The sequence below is a fragment of the Ctenopharyngodon idella genome, chromosome 13 (assembly GCF_019924925.1).
Source record: "Ctenopharyngodon idella isolate HZGC_01 chromosome 13, HZGC01, whole genome shotgun sequence".
Lineage (NCBI taxonomy): Eukaryota > Metazoa > Chordata > Actinopteri > Cypriniformes > Xenocyprididae > Ctenopharyngodon > Ctenopharyngodon idella.
In genome coordinates, this window is record NC_067232.1 from 30,704,278 (window position 1) to 30,724,770 (window position 20,493).

Genomic DNA, 20,493 nt, shown 5'->3' on the forward strand with positions numbered 1-20,493 from the left:
AACAGCATGAGGATGAATAATAATGACAGAATTTTGATTTCTGGGTGAACTTTTCCTTTAAAGAATTGTTATGAAATAAGAACCAGAAATGTTAAAAGGGGACCTATAATGCCCATTTCACAAGATGTAATATAAGTCTCTGGTGTCTCCAGAATGTGTCTGTGAAGTTTCAGCTCAAAATACCCCACAGATCATTTATTATAGCTTGTCAAATTTGCTCCTATTTGGGTGTGAGCAAAAACATGCCGTTTTTATATGTGTCCCTTTAAATGCAAATGAGCTGCTGCTCCCGGCCCCATTTCCAGAAGAGGGCGGAGCTTTAACAGCTCACGCTTCGGTTGCTCAACAACAACAAAGCTGGAGAATCTCACGCAGCCAAAATGAGGATTGTCAGTAACGGTGTTCAGCCTTACATTGTTCAAACCGGAGTCGACACTGATGGAGAGACTCAGGAAGAAGTTACAACTTTTAGAATGAAACTGGACGTTTCTGAACGGTTAGTGGATAAATTTATGTAGTTGCTGTGGAGTTGATTCAACTCATTGACTAGCATGTGCCGTCATGTTAATCTTTTGTGCAAATTCAGTGTTGAATTGACCCTCGTTTGTAAAGCAGTCCGGTGTAAAATGACGGCATCAACAACACTCTACTACAACAACTCTTCCTCTTCTCTAAAGCAGCCCAACATGGCCTCACCCCCTTTGTTGAGTGTTCTCGGGGGCGGAGTTTATGTAAATTTTAGGGTTAGTGATGTCACTAACCCAGGAAGAAGCTCGTTGTAGTCCCTACCAGCCTTTTGTTGTAGTCCATAAACAGATTTCTGTAAAAGAAAATATCTCCCTTTGCATTGAACTTTAAGTGTCGTAACTTTGCAGATGTTGTTTATGCTCAAACAGCAACATTACACACTAACTAAAGATAAAAAAGTGAAATCATAATCAACCACCCCTTTAAATTATGAATGATTCCCATCTCTATTGCTGGGGAATTAAAGGGTGTTTGGCCAAGTGGAGGGACAGGTACAGTGTATGAGTGCTGTTAGAACACCCATGTGCCTCATCCAGAGGTGAGCGAGATGTCAGGTGTGAAGTTATTCTGGAGCAGATCAGTCAGCTGTGAGGAGATCGTCCTTTAGGGCATTTGGGAGCTTGGGTCTATGTGTGTGTCTATGACGTGCAGCAGCAGCTGTGTGTTTGAGTGGAATAAGGATGGTTAGGAAAATGGTGAAGTGTGCTGAAAGAGAAAAAGTAGGGAATTCAGATGAAGAGCAAGACAAGGAAATGAGACAGTGATAGAAATCATAATTGTGTCTGTCTCATTATGATGTGAGGACACACTGTAAAGTGTAGATTGACCAACAAGCTATAGACAAGTCCTGAACCTTAAATCCAAAATGGCTTAGATTTTTACAGAACAAAGAAAATGACCCAATTTGTTCAATTTGAAATGGCAGTCAGTCTATAACATTTTTCCCCAATGATGAATGCTAACTTGTTCACAGATTTCAGTGCAGGAGCAGATTTGTTCAATAGGTTCATATTGAGTGACAGTGAATACCCATTCTCATCCCTCAGGAGCACTGAAGAGGTTGTTTTCAAGTCTGGATTATGACAGGGTGAATGCATTTTGCTTTCTGTCCTGTAACTGCACACATTTCTTCAAAAAAATAAAAATAAAAATGTCTTTTCAAAAAAAAAAAAATATCAGTTTGCAGTGGCTAAAAATCCGTTAAATTCCCATATGAGACTATTGTATCTTGTGCTTCTCAGAGTGTTGTGCTCATCTGTGATTGATAATTCATCTGAAAGCTCTTTCACGGGCTCTTTGCCATCATTGTTTTTCCAGAGCATGCCGTGTGTATGTTTATTCTTGCTGTGGCTCCGCTGGGAAGTCTGTCGCACGCAATTCCCAGCTCACCAATTAAACACCTGCCCATTGACACGAACTTACACAGATCACATTACACACCCAGATTAGACCTGCTGCTGTGCTTGTCGTAGACACGCACATAGACCCAAGCTCCCAAAGCAGCACTGCGACTCTGGCACGCGATTCTGCCTCGTTCGACCCCCTCGTGACAACGAGTTTACTCTGGGCTCGCAAGATACAGCGATGATGCCATCATACATACAGGCGACATTATTAAACGTGTGTGTGTGATGTGTTTTTGAGGGGTGAGTGTGCTTCACTGTTAGAGCATCTCGTTCCTCTCATCACTGTCACTGCTGTTTCCATAGTAACCGTGCAAGTCTGTTCTCAAAATTGCTTTTAGATGTTGTATCAGTGGTTTACACCTGTATGGTTTACACTCTGTATCCTAAAGAATAAACTTGTATCATAAGAGTTCACTAGGTATTACTGCAAAATTCCAACAGTCTCGCTGGATCAAATTAATTCTCAGGTACGCTCACATGCATGTTTAAAAATAACACCCATAGGGACTAGGGAATGTCCCCACAAGGTCAAAAATTGGGTTTCCATGTTTTATGGGGGCTTTCCTTCGACATAATGATTTTTATATTGTACAAACTGTATATTCTATCCCCTAACCCTAAACCTAGTCATCACAGAAAACTTTCTGCATTTTTACATTTTCAAAAAACATCATTTAGTATGATTTATAAGATGTTTTCTCATGGGGACCAAAACATGACATTTTGTCCTCATAACGCAGGGCATACCCTGAACCACAAACACACACACACACACACACACACACACACATATATATATATATATACACGTATATACACACACACAGGTTTGTTTTGCTATCTTACTGAGGACATTCCATAGGCGTAATGGTTTTTATACTGTACAAACTGTACATTCTCTCCCCTACACTACCTCTAAACCTACCCATCACAGAAAACTGTCTGCATTTTTAAATTTTTAATAAATCATTGTTTAGTATGTTTTTAAAGCTATTTTAAATATGAGGACTCATGAAATGTCCTCATAAAACATTTACGTCGTAATACCAGTGTAATACCCATGTCATTATACAAATATGTGTCCTCATAAATCATGAAAACAAGCACACACACACACACACGCACACACAAGCACACACAAACACACACACACACACACTCACACACGCACTCTAACACAGACACACACACACACACTCACACATACATTCAAATAAACCCACTTTCTGTCAAAATAAAACATGCTTCATGTTCTCTCCATACTATCCAACTTTCCCCTCAGTTATCATTCCACTGTATAAAGTATTCATAAAGTATTCCATGCTTTATTGAAACATTACCCGTTTGTTGCTTTTTACACACACAAAAAAAGCACGATATCTGGCTGATCTTGAGTGAGAGATCTTTAGTGAGAGAAAACAGATTGCTCCATATCAATGAAACTCAGTTTCTGAGGTAAAGATGGAGTGAATGTAATTAAAATGAAATGTGGTTCCTGGAAACATCACATTGCATAATTATTGCTGTGACACTTGTGAAATGTAGCTCAGGTACACCCCATTTCTCTCAATCATCTTTGAGATGTTTCCACACATTTACTGGAGTCCATTTGCTGCAAATTCAATTGATTGGATTTGGTTTGTCTATATAATGAACCAACCAAGCCATGAGGTCAAAGAAACGGCCCGCGGAGACCGGATTGTGTGGAGGCACAGATCTGGGGATGACTACAAACAAATCTGTTGCATTAAAGGTTCCCAAGAGCACAATTGCATCCATAATTCTTAATTATAAGCAGCAGTAATCATTGATAATAACTGAGCAGCAAATGTAAGCATAGCCATTGAAGTGCCCTTCAGTGACTGGATGAAATAAGATGTAGTCTAATCTGAAGGTGATTATAGTAGTATTATGAAATTCTTTACTGACAGGAAGGTTGGAGGCAGCATTGTCTCTCATTGCACATCGCCTAAGCTGAGCTAAAGCTGTAGTTTAGATGGTGTAACGGGTGTAAATATTTATTTTAAGTCTGGATGTAGCTAAGCCCAATGCAGGACTTACACCCAACTTATTTTTACATCCAGCTGGTGCAAACGGCCCCAGGGCAGTGCTTGACCTTAAGCTTAACAGAGGCTGGGTGATGCAACAACACGATGATCCAAAGCGCACAAAATAATGGCTTAAAAAGAAGAAGGTTAATATTCTGGAATTGCCAATTAAAAGCCCTGGCCTTAACCCCATTGAGATGCTGTGGCATAACCTGAAGAGTGCTGTGCAATCGAGACAACCCTGAAATGTTGATTTATAGGGAGGAATGATCCAAAATTCATCTGCATTGCTGTGCAAGTGCAGCTACAGGAAACATTTGGTAGAGCTTGTTGATGCCAAAGGATCTACAAGTTTCTAAATTCAGTTCACATGCTTTTCCAGCATGCACTGTCAATATCTCTTGCTTTTGTGTCAGTCAGATTGTGTTCGTCTATAACTGTGACTTGATGAGGATCAGACCACATTTTATGAGTAATCAATGCAATTAATTGTATATTATTAGCATGTGATTAAAATGATTTCATTTTGTATATTGATTGTTAATTTCAAACAAATATTCCAGACTTGCTCCAATCATTAGTTATATAATAGAGGGCATATATTATAATGTCACTAATGCAAAAACCTGTTTCTCTTTGTTTTTCTCCAGGTAAAAGGCTACGTTACAGCTATATTTAATGTGGGCACAGATGACATCAACATCGAGGAGAAATCAAAGTTTGTAAATGATGGAAAGTACCACATAGTGAAGTTTACGAGGAGTGGCGGCAATGCCACACTGCAGGTGGACGATCTGCCTGTTATTGAGCGATACCCCACAGGTGAGAACACACCTCAACAACACCTGCCTGAGCCGACAAGATTCACTGGATGATTATTAGTTTGTAAATACTTCAAGTTTGTGTTTACATTGAATTCCATCTTTTCTGAACATAAAATCAGAATTTTTTTCACCTCTTAGTTAATTGGGCGAATGCTCATTAGGTAATTTTTGCCATTTAACAAGCTAGAATGTTTTGACACCAGGACTGTTTAGAGATGTTGAATTCAGCACTAATATTTTGGAATTGTCATTCAGTTAACTTATAATGCTCAAAATGAAATGGAAAGATGGACTTAATCAGTCCCATATCTATATATTAGATGGTGTTTTTTGTTTGTTTGTTTGTTTGTTTGTTTGTTTATTTCTAAAGATGTTGTGTCAGCAGTATGTTTGTGTTGCATAACTGGTGTAATGAGCAAAATATCTTTAATTAAGCTTCAATGACGAATTTCAAGTATCACTTACTTTTAACAAGTCAAACTAAGTCTGCCTTTACACAGCTGTTTAGGTACAGTAAAAAATCAATACATATTCAGGGAATGTTATGTGAATATTCAGGGAATTTTATGGGTCATTATACAATACAGATGGCTTTTGTGTTAGCAAGATATGTCTAAATAATCACTTAAAAAATGACAAGCTGTTGCCAACTTTTACTTTGTGTTCTCTTGAATTGTCAATCCTACTGTTAACATTATTTTAGTAAACAACTGTTTATTGGAAATTAAATTTTCAAAATTAAATTTAAAGCCAGCATCAAATTCACATAAGGACCTAGAGTTATAGCCTTGAACACATGGTTAGAAATAAATTAATCCTAACTTAAATTATGTATTCATTAATATTAATATTTTAATATTAATGTAGAACCATTTTTAAATTTAGCTTGAGAAATATTTTCATAATTTTATATTTAAAACATTTAAAACATAATTTATGCAATTGTAATTGTTGTATAAATGCATTTATGCCACCATTAGTTTAGTACTGGTGTACATAATCTACTTGAGTAAACAGTAACAATACCTTTCTTGAGTACATATTTTCAGTATTCTGCTCACCACTGTTCACATTATACTGTATACCACTATAGCTCATATACTGTACACATTCATTATTGACATGACGTGATGTGAAGGCCAAGTATGGTAACCTATACTCAGAATTTATCCTCTGCATTTAACCCATCCATATTAGGAGCAGTTAGTAAAACCATGCAAACCATGGACACACACACCCGGAGCAGCAGGGAGCGATTGGAGGTTAGGTGCCTTGCTCAATACCTTGGGTATTGAGGGTAGAAGAGACTCCCATGTGTTCAGTCACTCCCCCCACTTACATTTTCTGCAAGTATTGAGAATCAAACCCGCAACCTTCTGGTTACAAGTCTAACTCTTTAACCATTAGTCCACGACTGCCCCATAGTGACTGCACAGTTGAATTCTGTTAATGCACCAAGATGTGTTTAGCAATCATAAATATCCTACACTTACATTATATTTACACGAAATTTATAACATCACAGTACTTGATTCATAGGCCTTAGTCAGGGTAGTGTCATATTTAATTATTAAGAGCTCACCCTCCCCTGTACAGATGGACACGGATCTACTCAGTCTGTCAACCTGTCAATCGACTGGCCATCCCAACCAGCAGAAAAAGGATCTGAAAGAGATCAGTTCAAGCTGTCCCAGCCTGTGTGGCTGAAATGTAGAGGTTTTGGGACAAGCCTATTTCCCATTGAGTGCCCGTCAAGGGCTTCTTGAGGCTGGATGTTCAGGGAATGCAGGATTTAGGGATGACGGATCCTCTCACTGTGGAAACATCTGTGGCGAACTACTTGCACCCGGGCCACAGGGCAGCTCTCTATTCAACCGAAGCCTCGCTGTCAAGGGAAAGAGAGTACTTCACCACCTCTGTTTTTCAAACGATTTATAAATCTTCGGCATTAGCTGTTCATGCTTTGAACGCGATGTCCCTCCTTACAGCCTATCAAGCTGACTAGAGAAGATGGGTCGTCAACTAGACTCAGGATCACCCAACCCTGTGATCAGGGAGGAGAAATGTTTAATTGCAGATTTAAACCTGTGCATGTCTCACGGAGCAGTTCAAAGTTGCGGACAGATTATGGACTTAGCAGTTGTGTGAGAGAGATTGCTGTGGCTGAGTTTGTCAGGACTCTCTGACAAAGAAAAGGTGGAGTATTTGAATTCCCCCATTGAGCCAAAGGCCATGTTTGGCCACCTGCAGAAAAAGGAAGGAGAGGCATTCAAGGTCTGTCTCCCCAGAAAGCTGGCCGAATTTCAGACCCTCAGGAAAAGGGGGACATTTGGATTATAAGCCTACCCATCCCACTCCACTACAACAGTCGGGAAAGGTGGCACCACAGTCAAAGCCCTGTGTTGTAAAACCAAAACAGTCTTTCATGGTCAGAAACACCGGTCGACTACCCCCCAGGGAAACAAGAAGAGGCGGTCGACCTAGAGACATCCGTTTGGCATTAGGAAGGGTTTGGAGTAAGGACTCAGGGTTTCTCTGTCCCATCCCTTCAGAACGATTCCTCTCTCCCTCTCGTGGGGAAAATAGAAGGAATTTAAATGTGAAAATTATTCATGTAGACAGTCCAAAGTTCAGTGTATGCAGGAGTTTGGCCCATGTTCTTCAGGTGCCCCCCAAAAAGTTATCTCCCCCTCCACCTACGAGGTTTGTTCTGAGGGAGGAAAGTCGAAAGTACACAAGCATCCCAAAAAAAGTTTTCTCTGATGCATCCAGGCCAAGGGCTGAGGGTGCAGAGTGGGATAAAAGAAGAAAAAGATCACAAAACACTAAAACAATCACAAACAAAAAGAATGTGAGTCCTGTACTGGAGCTGTATTTCCCCTTCTCCACCACTAGTGAGCGAAGACGGGAAGAGCCTGCTTGCTGCTTAGGCAGTGAACTGGCACACTCGTGCAGTTCATTCCTGGGTTTTAACCACTATAGACAGTGGATACAGACTTCAATTTGCTGTAAAGCCCCCTGTTTTGAATGGAGTGGTAATATCAGTAGCCCAAGGGGAATCAGCTCAGGCTTTGGAGGAAGAAATATCCTCCTTAATGAGAAAAGTAGTGATAAGAGTAATTCCAATGGAGAGATTAGGTTTCAAATTAAACCAGACAAAGTGTTGTCTGACTCCTTCACAGGAGATAGTCTACCTGGGTCTCAGGTTGAATTCAGTGATGTTTCGAGCTTTCCTATCAGAGGAACACATCAAAACATTTCACAGCTGCCTCTCTCTTTTTCAACAAGGGAGATCAGTCTCTCTTAAGATGTGTCATCAGTTACTCGGTCTGTTGGCTTCAACATTGTCAGTGGTTCCCCTGGGACTATTGCGGATGAGGGGATTTCAGAAATGGACAGTGCCACAGGGCATTCGCCTCAAGAGCCGTCTCAGCCACAGAGTGCGTGTCTCACCAGGATGCATGAGCGCTCTCCGTCATTGCAGAGCCCCGTTTTTCTCAGGACAGGTTGCTCTCTGGGTCCTGTTTTGTTGAGAAAAGTGGTGATGACAGACGCATCTCTCATGGGCTGGGGAGCAGTGTTCGCGGGCAGAACAGTGAGAGGAGTTTGGTCTCCTGCACTGAGAGAGAAGTACATCAATTTTCTAGACCTGCTGAAAGTGTTTTTAGCTCTGAGACATTTTGTCCATTTTCTCAGGATTCATCATATATTTGGTCAGGATGGACAATACAATGGTGAGCCTACATAAATCGGCAGTTGAGAGTACGTTCTCACAAGCTTCACATGTTAGCAAAGAAACTAATTATGTGGAGGAGCAGGAACCTCCTGTCATTGCATGTTATGCATGATCCAGGAATAATGAACAGGGGAGCGGATCTACTGTCCAGAGGGGATCCTCTGTATGGGGAATGGAGACTCCACCCCCAGTGATCCTCAGAGATTCCGTCAGGCTGCCGTAGATCTCTTCGCATCGCACGAAAATGTGTAATATCCCTGTTTTTTCTCTCTGACAGGTGACGATGCACCATTAGGTGTGGATGCTCTAGCCCACCAGTGGCCAGACTTGTTACTTTGTGCGATACCTCAGTTGAGCCTAATCAAGCAGACATTATGGAGGGTTTGAGAATGTAGACGTATAATGATTCTGATCACACCATACTGGCCGGGGAGACTGGGGGTTGCAAAGATTGTGCAACTGCTCTACGACCAGCCATGGCCGTTACCAGCACACAAGGATCTCCTTTCACAAGCAAGGAGAAATATTCCACCCCTCCCCTCAGAAACTGGCTCTCTGGGCCTGGCCTGTGAGAGGTTGAATCTGAATGTGGCTGGATTACCTCCGAAAGTGATTGCGAATGGGTTAAAGAATGGTGCGTAGATAGCAACATCATCCAATACTTGTGTTCGGTTTCGAATGTGCTATGCTTCCTGGATAAGCGCACAGCCTTTTCAGCATGTCATATAGGTCTTGACTCGAGTGCTTTTGGCTGACACCCTCTCATCTGTCCATTTTTGAGAGAAGCACAAACGGCTACAACCAGTATCAAAAGAGCCCCGTCCCGCCTTGGGATTTGTCTGTTGTCCTGAACACACTCTCTGATAACATTGCCTTAAAGCTGCTTTCTTTAAAGACAGCTCTGCTACTTGCTCTCACTATAGCAAAAAGGGTGGGTGAACTGCATGCTTTATCAGTTCACTCAAAAAGTAAATTTTAGAACTAACCCAGACTTTGTGCCTAAAATATGTGATCACGCTGGTTCAGTTCCATCAGTGGATCTGCTAGCTTTTCATCCACCATCTTTATCTCCAGAGGATTTGTGGTTACACTGTATATGTCTGGTTCGTACTCTGCGTACATATGTACAAAGAACCCGACACTTCGTAAGAGCAACCAGCTATTTGTCTCTTGGGCCGACTCTAACAAGGGAAACCCGTCAATGCCTTTCCCACTAAGTGTTGTAGGCTGTTGTGTTATGTTACAATAACATGAATATAGAGCCCCCAGGAGGACTGCGAGCTCATTCTACTAGAGATATGGCCACATCCTGGGCACTATTTAGAGGCATTTCTATGCAAGAAATTTGCACAGCAGTCAGCTGGTTTTCTCCGCACACATTTATTCGATTCTATAGACTGGATGCTATTCTTCATGCTATTCTGGTCTGTTTTCATCACTATCTAGAGCAGTTATTCAGATAATAGCCTACTCATTTCTCCTGTTCTTGAAGTCACACCATTAGTACACATTTTTTAACTGTTCCTAATTCCTAACACCTGCGTCATCTAACTCAATATAAGGGGCCCAGCATGCACCATGGGGGCACACTTTGTCATAACCCTGACATTACGGTTGTGTACAACTCCTGTGCTCCAAGGGCATTATTGTGCAGTGCACGTGTGAGAAGACTGTTCTTCAAAAACCCACAGATAAGCTATTGTAGTCTGAAACACAGAACGCAGCAGAACTGACAAAGCAGAATCCCAAGGAAAGCGAGGCAGATCCGCTTAAAAGGTCTGGCATGATTCTTCGTTTGGGACATTAGCTCGACCCGAAATGGTACAATGAATAGCCTAATTCAACACCATGGGGCACGTCCTGTTGTAATCATGATGTGATCGTGCTCCAAGTGCATAATTGCATAGAGCATGAGTGTATCCAAAATTCACCGTTTTACTGTTGTCATCTGAAACATGGCATGCAGCGGAACTGACATGAAGCAATCGAGTGACCCAAATGTTTGGTAGCCCATTAGCAAATCAGTCACAGCAGTAGCAAACAGAGACAGATACTGTATAAGTTAAAAGAAAGGGGAGAGTGAGAGAGAAGAAGAGACAGTCTGCTCACTTTCCAAAGCCTCAAGTTTAACATCGGATCCCCAAAACTCTAGCTCGTGCGGCACTTTGTCAAAGGCAGAAGTAGAGCGACGGGACAGCTGATTGCCCTTCTTCCTTTGAAAAGAAGATGATTCTTGTGGACGGTTCAATGAGTCCATTCAAGTGCAGCTTGTACATGCTAAACTTACCATGCGTGTCCTCACTCGTAAGAACACTTCCAAAAAGCCATCATATTCCACCCTAAATAATAATAATTCCACTTGATGTGGGTCACTGAAACACAATGAATCCAATGATTTAACCCAAATAAAGCACGGACAGATAAACCGTCTTCCCGAAGAAGAGAAATCTGCCAACATTGGCTTGCGGAGGGATAATCACTGACACGTGACAATAGCTAAAGAGGTGTATGTATTTCATTGAAATAAAGTCCTTCAAACTTGCATACATTTTGAGGTAATCATTCCTCATAGTCAGCTTGTTTTAATAAGTTGGGAGCTATAAAAACTATTAAAGTGTGAGATTATAACTGACAAACCATCCAGTCGCACACCAGTGATCATCCCTATGTGCCATAAAGGCTGCGACTCCTGCTATACGGGCTTCAGGCAATCAGACCGGCTTCAGATGCTCTTGGGTCATAGTGTCAGCTACAGACACACCGTCAAGTGAACCAGTGAAAGAGTACTACTATTCTTGATGGTCTCTGATATTTTGCAGCGTTAGTAGCATAAAGTGACTTTTTGTGTTCGAAAGATGGTAATGGGAATCTGTTAATTTGTTAAAATAATGATCACTAAAATAAACGTTAGCGTATGTAGGGTATAATACATTTTTTAAAAAAAGTGCAAAAAAAGATTAACTTAAAGTAAAAGAGAAAACAGAATGAAGAAATAAAACACATACACAATTTCATGTTGGAATGCAACATTTAATTGTGCGTATTGGTATGTTTCACTAACCTATTTTCACATGCTGCAAATTAATCTTTAGGTGTTATAATGTATAACATTAATGTAAACAGTGTGTGTATGTACAGTAGTTGTTTATCATTAAAAAAAAAAAAAAATAGAGAGTATATAAATCTGCATTTTTTTATGTAGTACTGCCCCGATTAAGCTGTTTCATACATCATATATTTACATATACTGTGTATCGTATGACAAAATAACTGAATTTACACACATTATCCTGTTCAAAAGTTTTCACCCCCTTGGTTTTTATTATAGTGTGTGGCTTTCTCAATGATTAAGGACAGTTGAGGGTCTCAGCTTATAAAAAATGTGCAAACATTAATTGATGAAGAGGAAGGCAACAATGCTACATTAGGAGCCGAGGTAAACTTTTGCAAACAGGATGATTGGTGTAAATTGTAATTATTTTGTCTTGTAGAAAACATGAAAATATCTTATGCAGCTTCTGAAGGGCAATACTAAATAAAAAATAAGATCTTAATGTATATCTCTTATGTTTGTATAAATTCTGCATGGGGTTTATAAACAAACATGCAGTCAACTGTATAAATACACAGTATATAAACTAAAATTGAGTGTAAAATATAATATCTCAACTTTAAACTTAAGATTTAAAATCTTTTTATTTGAACATCTCGAATAATAAGTTTTAAATTAACCCTTGAACTTGGATTGTAACCAATGAAATGTCTCTTTAAACTTTAAAGGAAACATTGATAGCGAACGGCTGGCGATCGCTAGACAGCGAATTCCATATCGACTCGGTCGAGTAGTTGACGAATGGCTACTCGACAAAGGTAAAAACACTGATAAAACTTAAAGTCGTATTTTGTTTGTAAAATAAACCATTCATTTAAACATTAAATTAAAGCAATTTAAATAGATAAATGTAACTTGCAATAATTGGACACTGTATTAATGTATTAATCTGTATTAACTAGTTAATGTCATAACTTTCGGTTAAAGGGACTCTTTTGATTGTATAACTATATTTTTTAATTGTAGCATGTGTATATGTGTACACATTTGTGATTTTTCGTCATGATGAATAAATAGACAGGCACAGTAATTAGATAATATTTAGTAATAAAAAATAAATAGATAGTATTTAGATAATAATTATAAAATATGAATTAGCATGAGTCCCTTTAACAAAATTTTACATGCAGTTAAGAAAATGACAAAATATCCATTGAAATAAAATAATTTTGATGTGCATGTATAATCATTTGATCTTTTATATGAAATGTGCCACTGTTGTTGTTTTGTCCTTGTTGATTTTAATTGAATTATTCTTCATTCTTCTTCTGTTTCATGATCATACCTTTGCATCCAATCCAACTCCTCTTGCTAAAAGGCAGACATAGTTGTTAATGGTTTATCTGTAAATATTACTATTGTGTTCGCACAGCTACACAACAAGATTAAAATCAGTCATTTTTAAGATTATAATGTCAACAAGTTGCCTTCAGATTGACTGTTAGCTGAAAACATCTGCCATGGATATATTTTCATCTCCATGATGACAGAAGCTAATAAATAATTTTTCTCTAGGATTTCTGAGAGCTGAATCTGTACAGTACTGAGCTTTACAAAATATCACTAGGAACTAAACCAACAGTTCACAGATTATATTTATTAAAGAGCCTTTTAGCAAATTACCACTTCTTAAATGCATTACCAATGTTTTGTTCTGTGTTTCATAAGCACCCCTTCATACCGGCGATGATAAAAACATTGGCCAATACCTGAATAATCCGTCTTTTCCTCAGGCGTGATTATTTTCCATCACGCCATTGTTTGTCTCTTCAATCTGCACTAAGTTTTGTTGTATCGCAGTAACTTTGTTCTCCCGCAGGCCGCCAGCTCACAATCTTCAACAGCCAGATGACCATCCAGATCGGCGGTTGGGAAAGAGACCACAGCCGTGCCTTCCAGGGCCAAATGTCTGGTTTCTATTACAATGGATTGAAAGTTTTTAACATGGCTGTGGAAGGAGATCCCAACATTCGCATCGAAGGCAGCGTGAGGCTGGTTGGGGAGGCGCAATCTTCCTCCATAACGCCACAGTCCAGTGCTACGGTCCATCGCTCTGAGACCTCTACCTCAGTTATGGAGATCATCACCACAACCACCTCCAAGCACCAGATGAAACACACCACACCAGGAGAACCCCAGCAGGTCAGAAAACTCTACTCCTTCCCCTAGCTGACCTCCATCCTTTCCTTCCCATTTATTTGTTCTACCCGTCCCATCAGGATTTCACTGGACTCGGTGACACTGATTATATGGGCCATTCTACAGAATTGGTGTAAACTGCTGTCCCACAACCAAAAAAACACATTTAAAAGCATTTAAGTATTCAAATTTGAGATGTTTACTAAGATCTTTCTATTATCTATTGAATCCCACAATAATATTTAAAATATCAGTAAGATTAATATATATGAAATCATCATTTATTGGGTACTTTCAGTTGGGGGGTGGCTGTCCTGGACCCTAACCCCTAATTTTCAACTTGTGAAAATGATATTAAAATATTTTTTGCAATTTTTCCCATTGCTGTTTTTAAAAATATATTTAGATTTTTTTTTTTTTTTTTTTTTTTTTTTTTTAAAGTGAAGTTAAAAAATATATTTATTTTATATTTCTATTTTTAAATCATGAAACTTGAAAAAACGTGTCCCGCATTTTCATGTCACTACCGAAACAGTGTGTGTTTTAGTCCATTGGCTGAGACTGTTTTTAACACACTTCTACATTTCTGATCAGGAAATATTCCTGTGTTCCTCCCTCTCATAGCCTCTCTTTCAGAGTAGATAGGTCCATCATTTTGAGTTAAATGTGTTCAAAAGTCTGAAAATCTGTGTGTCACTTTAAGGAACGTCACTACCAAACACATTTTTTCTGCAATTAAGCAAACTTTTTTTAATGTGTTATTCCATAAAATGTAGTTTTTATGTGTGTACAACTGTTCAGAACTGTGCTAGCTAACCATGTGCTGATTAGCATCTTTGAGCTAGACTCAAAAGTACCTAAAATTGTCACTACCGAAACATGGTGAAGTTTCGGTAGTAACATCATTGTTTTTTGAGTGTTATTCGATTTTTTTTTTTTTTTTTTTTTTTTTTTTTTGTGTACAACTCTTTAGAACTAGATAACCATGTGCTGATTATCATCTTTGAGTTAGGTTCAAAAGTATCTAAAATTGTCATATACTGTGTCGGTAGTGATGTCATTGTTTTGGTAGTGAAAAAAGGGAACATATAATCATTTATTTGGGGGAAGTAAACAAAATTTAAGTACAGTTATGCAAATCACTAGTATTTTAGTATGTTTTATTATGCAGATCATTAGTGTTTTAGTATGCGAGTTAAAATTGTGTAATGTGATGTGGTCACTACCAACACATTACTGTCACTACCGAAAATGTGCAGTCACGACCGAAACATGGGATGTTTTGTCAAAAATAAAGTATATTGAATTATCAAATAAGATGTTATTATAGTGTTTGGTTCAATGTATATTCAAACTAATGAATCCTTCACTGTGAAATCAGTATGATAAACTTTATGACTTTTACAAAGAAAGATTGGATTCAAAATACAACAAATCTAATAAATTACCCTTGAAATATTGTTAAAATTGTAATTGTTATTGATTTACTTGTGAAAACTTTTTTTAAAAAATAGCAAAGAATATATTTCCAAGATAGATGTAAACAAAATCTTAATAGGTCAATGTAACCCTTCTTATTAAATTATTTATTATTGTGTTTCAGTAGTAACAAATTTGAGGAGAGGAAAATATTCCAAAACTTTCTGAAAAAACAATATGAGAATTAACTGCACAATTACTAGAAATGTGTACCTTGGATATTATACAATTTGCATACATAAAGCATTTTTTCAAGACATTTCCAACTCTGACTTTCAACCAATTCTGTAGAATGGACCATATACTTTACATTTTAAATGTTTTAAATTATTGTTTCGTGTTTTTACAATTTATAATAAATAATATTATTTTTGCAATTTACAATACAAAATATAATGATATTAAATGTTTATCTAGTAAAATAATATATTTATAGTGTATTTAAATCTAATCTACTTGTGAAATCAGGCATTATGAGGAATAGCAAATAGACATTATTCACATGGTTTGGAAACGAAAAGGTTGGAAAGAAAATAGATGTGTAATTAGTGAATGAATCATTACGACTGAATCATTATATTTTATAATTAAATTGCAATATATAATTAGCTTATGATTAACATGTTAAAGTAGCCTTCATCTTTGGATAACTTGACCGTTCGTTCTAAAACAAAACAAATGTCAAATTTAGGGGGTGGTGGAATAAAATCTGATTAGAAAGATGTTATCAAGAATATTCAAGGCTGTTATTGTTGCTAAAAGACTTTGTACAAATTATTGAGTAAATGCTTTTATGAATGAGAAAAGTAAGTCTTTAATTCTGTGTTAATGAATAAAAAAGACCCTTATATGCATGGCACCAGTTCCATCTTTTGGGATGGACAAGGTTGATTTTTACAGAGGTTTCTGATTTGTTTCATAATAAGCAATTAAGTGAAGCTGTTAAGTGTCTAATTCCTACCGCCAGTTTAGGTCACTGAACGAGCGGCGCCTTGTTGTTCCTTCACAGCTAGACACAAAGTCTTAGTACATTTCAGGTCCAGTCTTTCACTCCTGGGCTAAATTTGATCTGAGGTCCACACCTGCTTGCAGGTGTAATGTAGTGTTGGATCTGGCAGTGAGGGAATGATTCGTTTTATATTTTTCAGCCTTTTTCCTTTATCATCTGTTTCCCAGACTACTGATGACTTGTTGGTGGCATCTGCCGAGTGCCCGAGCGACGATGAGGACATTGACCCGTGCGAGCCGAGCTCAGGTGGGTTAGGTTAGTCATCTCTTTATTATTCCGTCCCCGAGAAGCTGAGCTCCATTTAATGTTTTACACAAGATCTAGTGACTGTTATTTGTAACAGCTGTTAATTGAAGCATGAGATCAGTTGAAGTCTAATTGAGACCCACTGCATCTGTAGACTGTGCAGGTACAGGTATATGGAACAGAAACACAAGCTGTTCAGTAAACCTTTTATTTTGCTTTGTAAATTTGCATGTTTCTTTAAAGAACCTTCCTCCAAAGCTCCTTCATTCAGACACAGCAATGTCTGCTACCCCTGTAAAGGACTTTCAAACACTACTTTAACTCTATTCTACTTTTATAACATGGTATTTTGAATGTTGATTTTGCTTCTGTTTATATGCTGTATCATCCAGTGGCAATTTACTCTAAGGCACATTTAGTGGATGATTGTGTTTTTTGTACAAATTGACAAAGAAGACAAATCGTATTGAGAGAATAGCCACTAGTGAAGGGCTTGATGATGTAATGTGTGTCAGCAGCCAATCATTCTTGACAAGACATCATTTTTTAGAGTTTTTTTAAACCCTGATTTAGTTTTAAATTGAAATATACCAAATTCAAGGGACAAAAATACCTAAATAACCTGATTGCACAAGTGTTCACACCCCTCAACTAATATTTGTTTGAAGCACCTTTTGTTATTAAAGGATTAGTTCACTTCTGAAAGAAAATTTCCTTATAATTTACTCACCCCCATGTCATCCAAGATGTTCATGTCTTTCTTTCTTCAGTGAAAAAGAAATGAAGGTTTTTGAGGAAAACATTCCAGGATTTTTCTCCATATAGTGGACTTCACTAGGGTTCAACGGGTTGAAGGTCCAAATGTCAGTTTCAGTGCAGCTTCAAAGAGCTCTACATGATCCCAGACGAGGAATAAGAGTCTTATCTAGAGAAACCATCAGACATTTTCTAAAAAGAGGAAAATGAGAAGTGCAGTGCACAATGAGTTAGTGTTGATGCAAACTTCCAAAAGAAGAGTTTGGTGATACAACTCATTGCACACAATATTATTTTTGTTGGGAAGTGAGAGTTAGTTAGAGGGTGCTTGACTTTAAGGCTGTATATATATATACTTGAAGATACCACAACAGACCGCCAGACTTTCCTGAATTTAATTTTGCTGTTAAACAAATATGGAAAACTCGTCATTGGCAAAGGCAGGGATTTGCTTGTCTGTTTTCTTTCAAAAACAGCTGTTAGTGTAATAGTTGGGTTATTGGGGATATTGCTGTTAGATAAACTGACCCTTGGTGTTTTTTATTCTTCAGCTAACCCTACAGGCCCCGTGGTGAAGAGCTATCCTGGTCAGTCAGATGTTTTCCGTGAGTCCAGCAGTACCACAGGCATGGTGGTTGGCATCGTGGTCGCTGCCGCACTTTGTATCCTCATTCTTCTCTATGCCATGTACAAATACCGCAACCGTGACGAGGGATCGTACCACGTGGATGAGAGCCGCAACTACATTTGCAATTCAGCCCAGTCAAATGGATCAGTGGTAAAGGAGAAACCCATGGACGGTACCAGTTGTGTCAGTAAGAGCAAGAAAAACAAAAACAAGGAGTATTATGTGTGATTCTGTTATTCCTGGTCCTTACAGGACCTGCTTTCACTTTTAAGTTCTAGCACACGTCAAACATAAGACCTCATGCAACATAAAAACTGAGAAACTGTGGAAAAACAGTCATCATATCTTAAACAGTGATGCAGCGAAGAAAATGTTTTCTTCAATATTTAATTTCAGCATATTGGAATGGATGAAAGAACAGGAAGATTCTCACTTGAAGATGTTCGGAAAATGTCCAAAAATGATCCATAAGTGATGGAAAGATGACCAAATCCATCTAGACTCTGGCATTTTCCAAATGAGCTCAGTTTCTTGTGTAAGAAGAAGGGGAATGAAGAGCAACTGATGAATTATGACAAATTATGACTTTTTTTTTTCTTTTCTTTTTTTGCCGTTTGTGTTGCTGGGAACTTTGCAATGATGAAAAAGCTGAAACAACTCCTCAAAGCATCACTGAAGAATGAAAGATCAAGAAAGGAAAGAAGTCTCTCAGTGTTTTTACTTTACAACTCCTATAGAGCTAATATGAATTTGACAGCGGATGGTGAAAGGGAAAAGATTATGCCATCGCACATTATCTTTGGCAAACATGGACATCTCAGTGAACATGGATGCAACATTTTATTTAATATGTTTCTATATGTTTCAAAGGTGTGCTTTTTGGACTGACAAATTTGTGTTTTATAATCTTTTGCATAGAGGATGCAAACTATATCTGCTCCTTGGCAGAAAAGACTACAAAAAAACTTTAAATGTCATTAAGATATAGAAGAATTTATAGACAGGATCAAAACTTGCATTTTTTTTTATTTACAATGTTTTTTCATCATGTTACTCACAGATTGTGTTCTAAATGATTGTTCAAAAGTAATATTTGTCTGTGTGTGCAGGTGCACATGCATGTTCATGTTTTAGATGGTTCTCTGAAAGACACATCCATCCAAAGATACTGTAAATCACTACCAATATACTCACAGACATGAATTTTTCTCAGCCAATGACATATGGGGTAATTTCATGTTTATTTGCACATACACACCCTCAAAATGTAATCATAAATCAAATTCAGTCACTTGTTTCTGTCTTGTGTGTCTGTCTGCGTGTCTCGTTTCCTTCTTTTAGCACAAGAGACAGGGAAACTGATTTTGAACGAAACACAAGAACCGTTACAAATTTGTTTGACTTTTTAGACCTGTAGTATTTTTTATACAGTATTTTATTTCATTTCTGAGACGTTCAAAACGTATGTATTAAAATGGTTTTGAAAAGTTGATCAAGCAAATAAAATATTACCTAAAGTAATTTATAAATATGTGCTGTCTTGGATAAATATAGGGATTGTCATTTTTATGTTGTTAATATGGATTCCATTTGATGACCTATTTATTTATGCATTTTAAATATTCATTTATAATATACAATATATATTTTTACCACTAACAGTATTTAAAAAAAATTCTTTTAGCACTAACATCCTTTTTTTTCTTTCTTTTTGTAGGCGATCATTTTGTAGTTTTTTATTATAATTATTTCCCCTCATATAGATTTACAAAAAGCTTCTGATTTACATTTCTTAATTATGAAGAGATGTAATCATGAACAGGAAGTGTAAATTTGTGCACTAAAAATAATAATCAATAAAAAAAAAAAACTTTTGCATATATTATTTAAAGACTACAAAACAATTAACAAGAACAATATTTATATAAAAATGAAACTCCGTCTTCTGAGCAGTCATGGTATCAGGCATCCAGATAGTTTTCAGAGTCAGTGAAAATCATCCTCTCAGCTGCTTCAGGTCTCTGATTTACTGGCGCCTGTATGTAGAGCTTTCCATTATCAGCTATAGAGCAGGACACTTCCTCAAGATTCACTCCTTCAGGCAGATCAAACACCCGTCTGAACTCCAGGATTCTGTACAAGACTTTCCCATGATTCTCTGGCTTCTTCTGGGTCTTGTCGCAGACCCGCAGGTTCCTGCTGACCTGAATGACTGACAGCTCCTCCGGGGAAAAGTCGCGAGTGTCAAAGCAAAGCCGCTTCCCTCTTTCTCCATTGCGCAGGTGACTGGGTAGATCTCCTTCTGCTGGGTCTCTCTTTAAAGATCTGGTGCTGCAGTTTCTCCAGGCTGCATGTCTGTGAAGAGCTGCGATCTCATATCTGCGCACTGTCCACTCGGTTCCCATCGATGTGCCGAAGGAAGGCTGGAATCCATGCAGGCTCAACATGTTCAGTGGCTTTTGTGTTCTTGATTATCTTTGGTGTTGTCGACTCGCAAGGCATTTAGGTTTGACTCGAGTGCTGATGCGAGTCGCTCTGCGTGCACCAGCAAGTTCTTGAATTCTCCAAGTGGTCCCGGATTC

The 20,493-nt window shown here is 38.1% G+C and overlaps 1 protein-coding gene and 1 pseudogene across 17 annotated transcripts in view; one reads left to right on the forward strand and one right to left on the reverse strand.

Moving 5' to 3' along the window:
- The window catches only part of nrxn1b (neurexin 1b), a 97,663-nt gene extending 78,457 nt beyond the window's left edge, over positions 1–19,206 (forward strand). For 6 of the 17 annotated variants that reach the window (XM_051917744.1, XM_051917749.1, XM_051917748.1 and 3 more), the window contains 5 exons: positions 4,633–4,804; positions 12,323–12,412; positions 13,474–13,796; positions 16,449–16,536; positions 17,835–19,206. In XM_051917744.1, coding sequence (XP_051773704.1) covers positions 4,633–4,804; positions 12,323–12,412; positions 13,474–13,796; positions 16,449–16,536; positions 17,835–18,139 — 978 coding nt within the window. In that variant the 3' untranslated portion in view covers positions 18,140–19,206. The remainder of the gene's footprint in view (positions 1–4,632; positions 4,805–12,322; positions 12,413–13,473; positions 13,797–16,448; positions 16,537–17,834) is intronic. The other 11 variants (XM_051917751.1, XM_051917755.1, XM_051917753.1 and 8 more) reach the window with 3 other exon arrangements.
- A 666-nt stretch (positions 19,207–19,872) lies between these two features.
- LOC127525366 (heat shock protein 30-like) lies at positions 19,873–20,460 on the reverse strand (annotated as a pseudogene).
- Between the last annotated feature and the right edge of the window lie 33 nt (positions 20,461–20,493).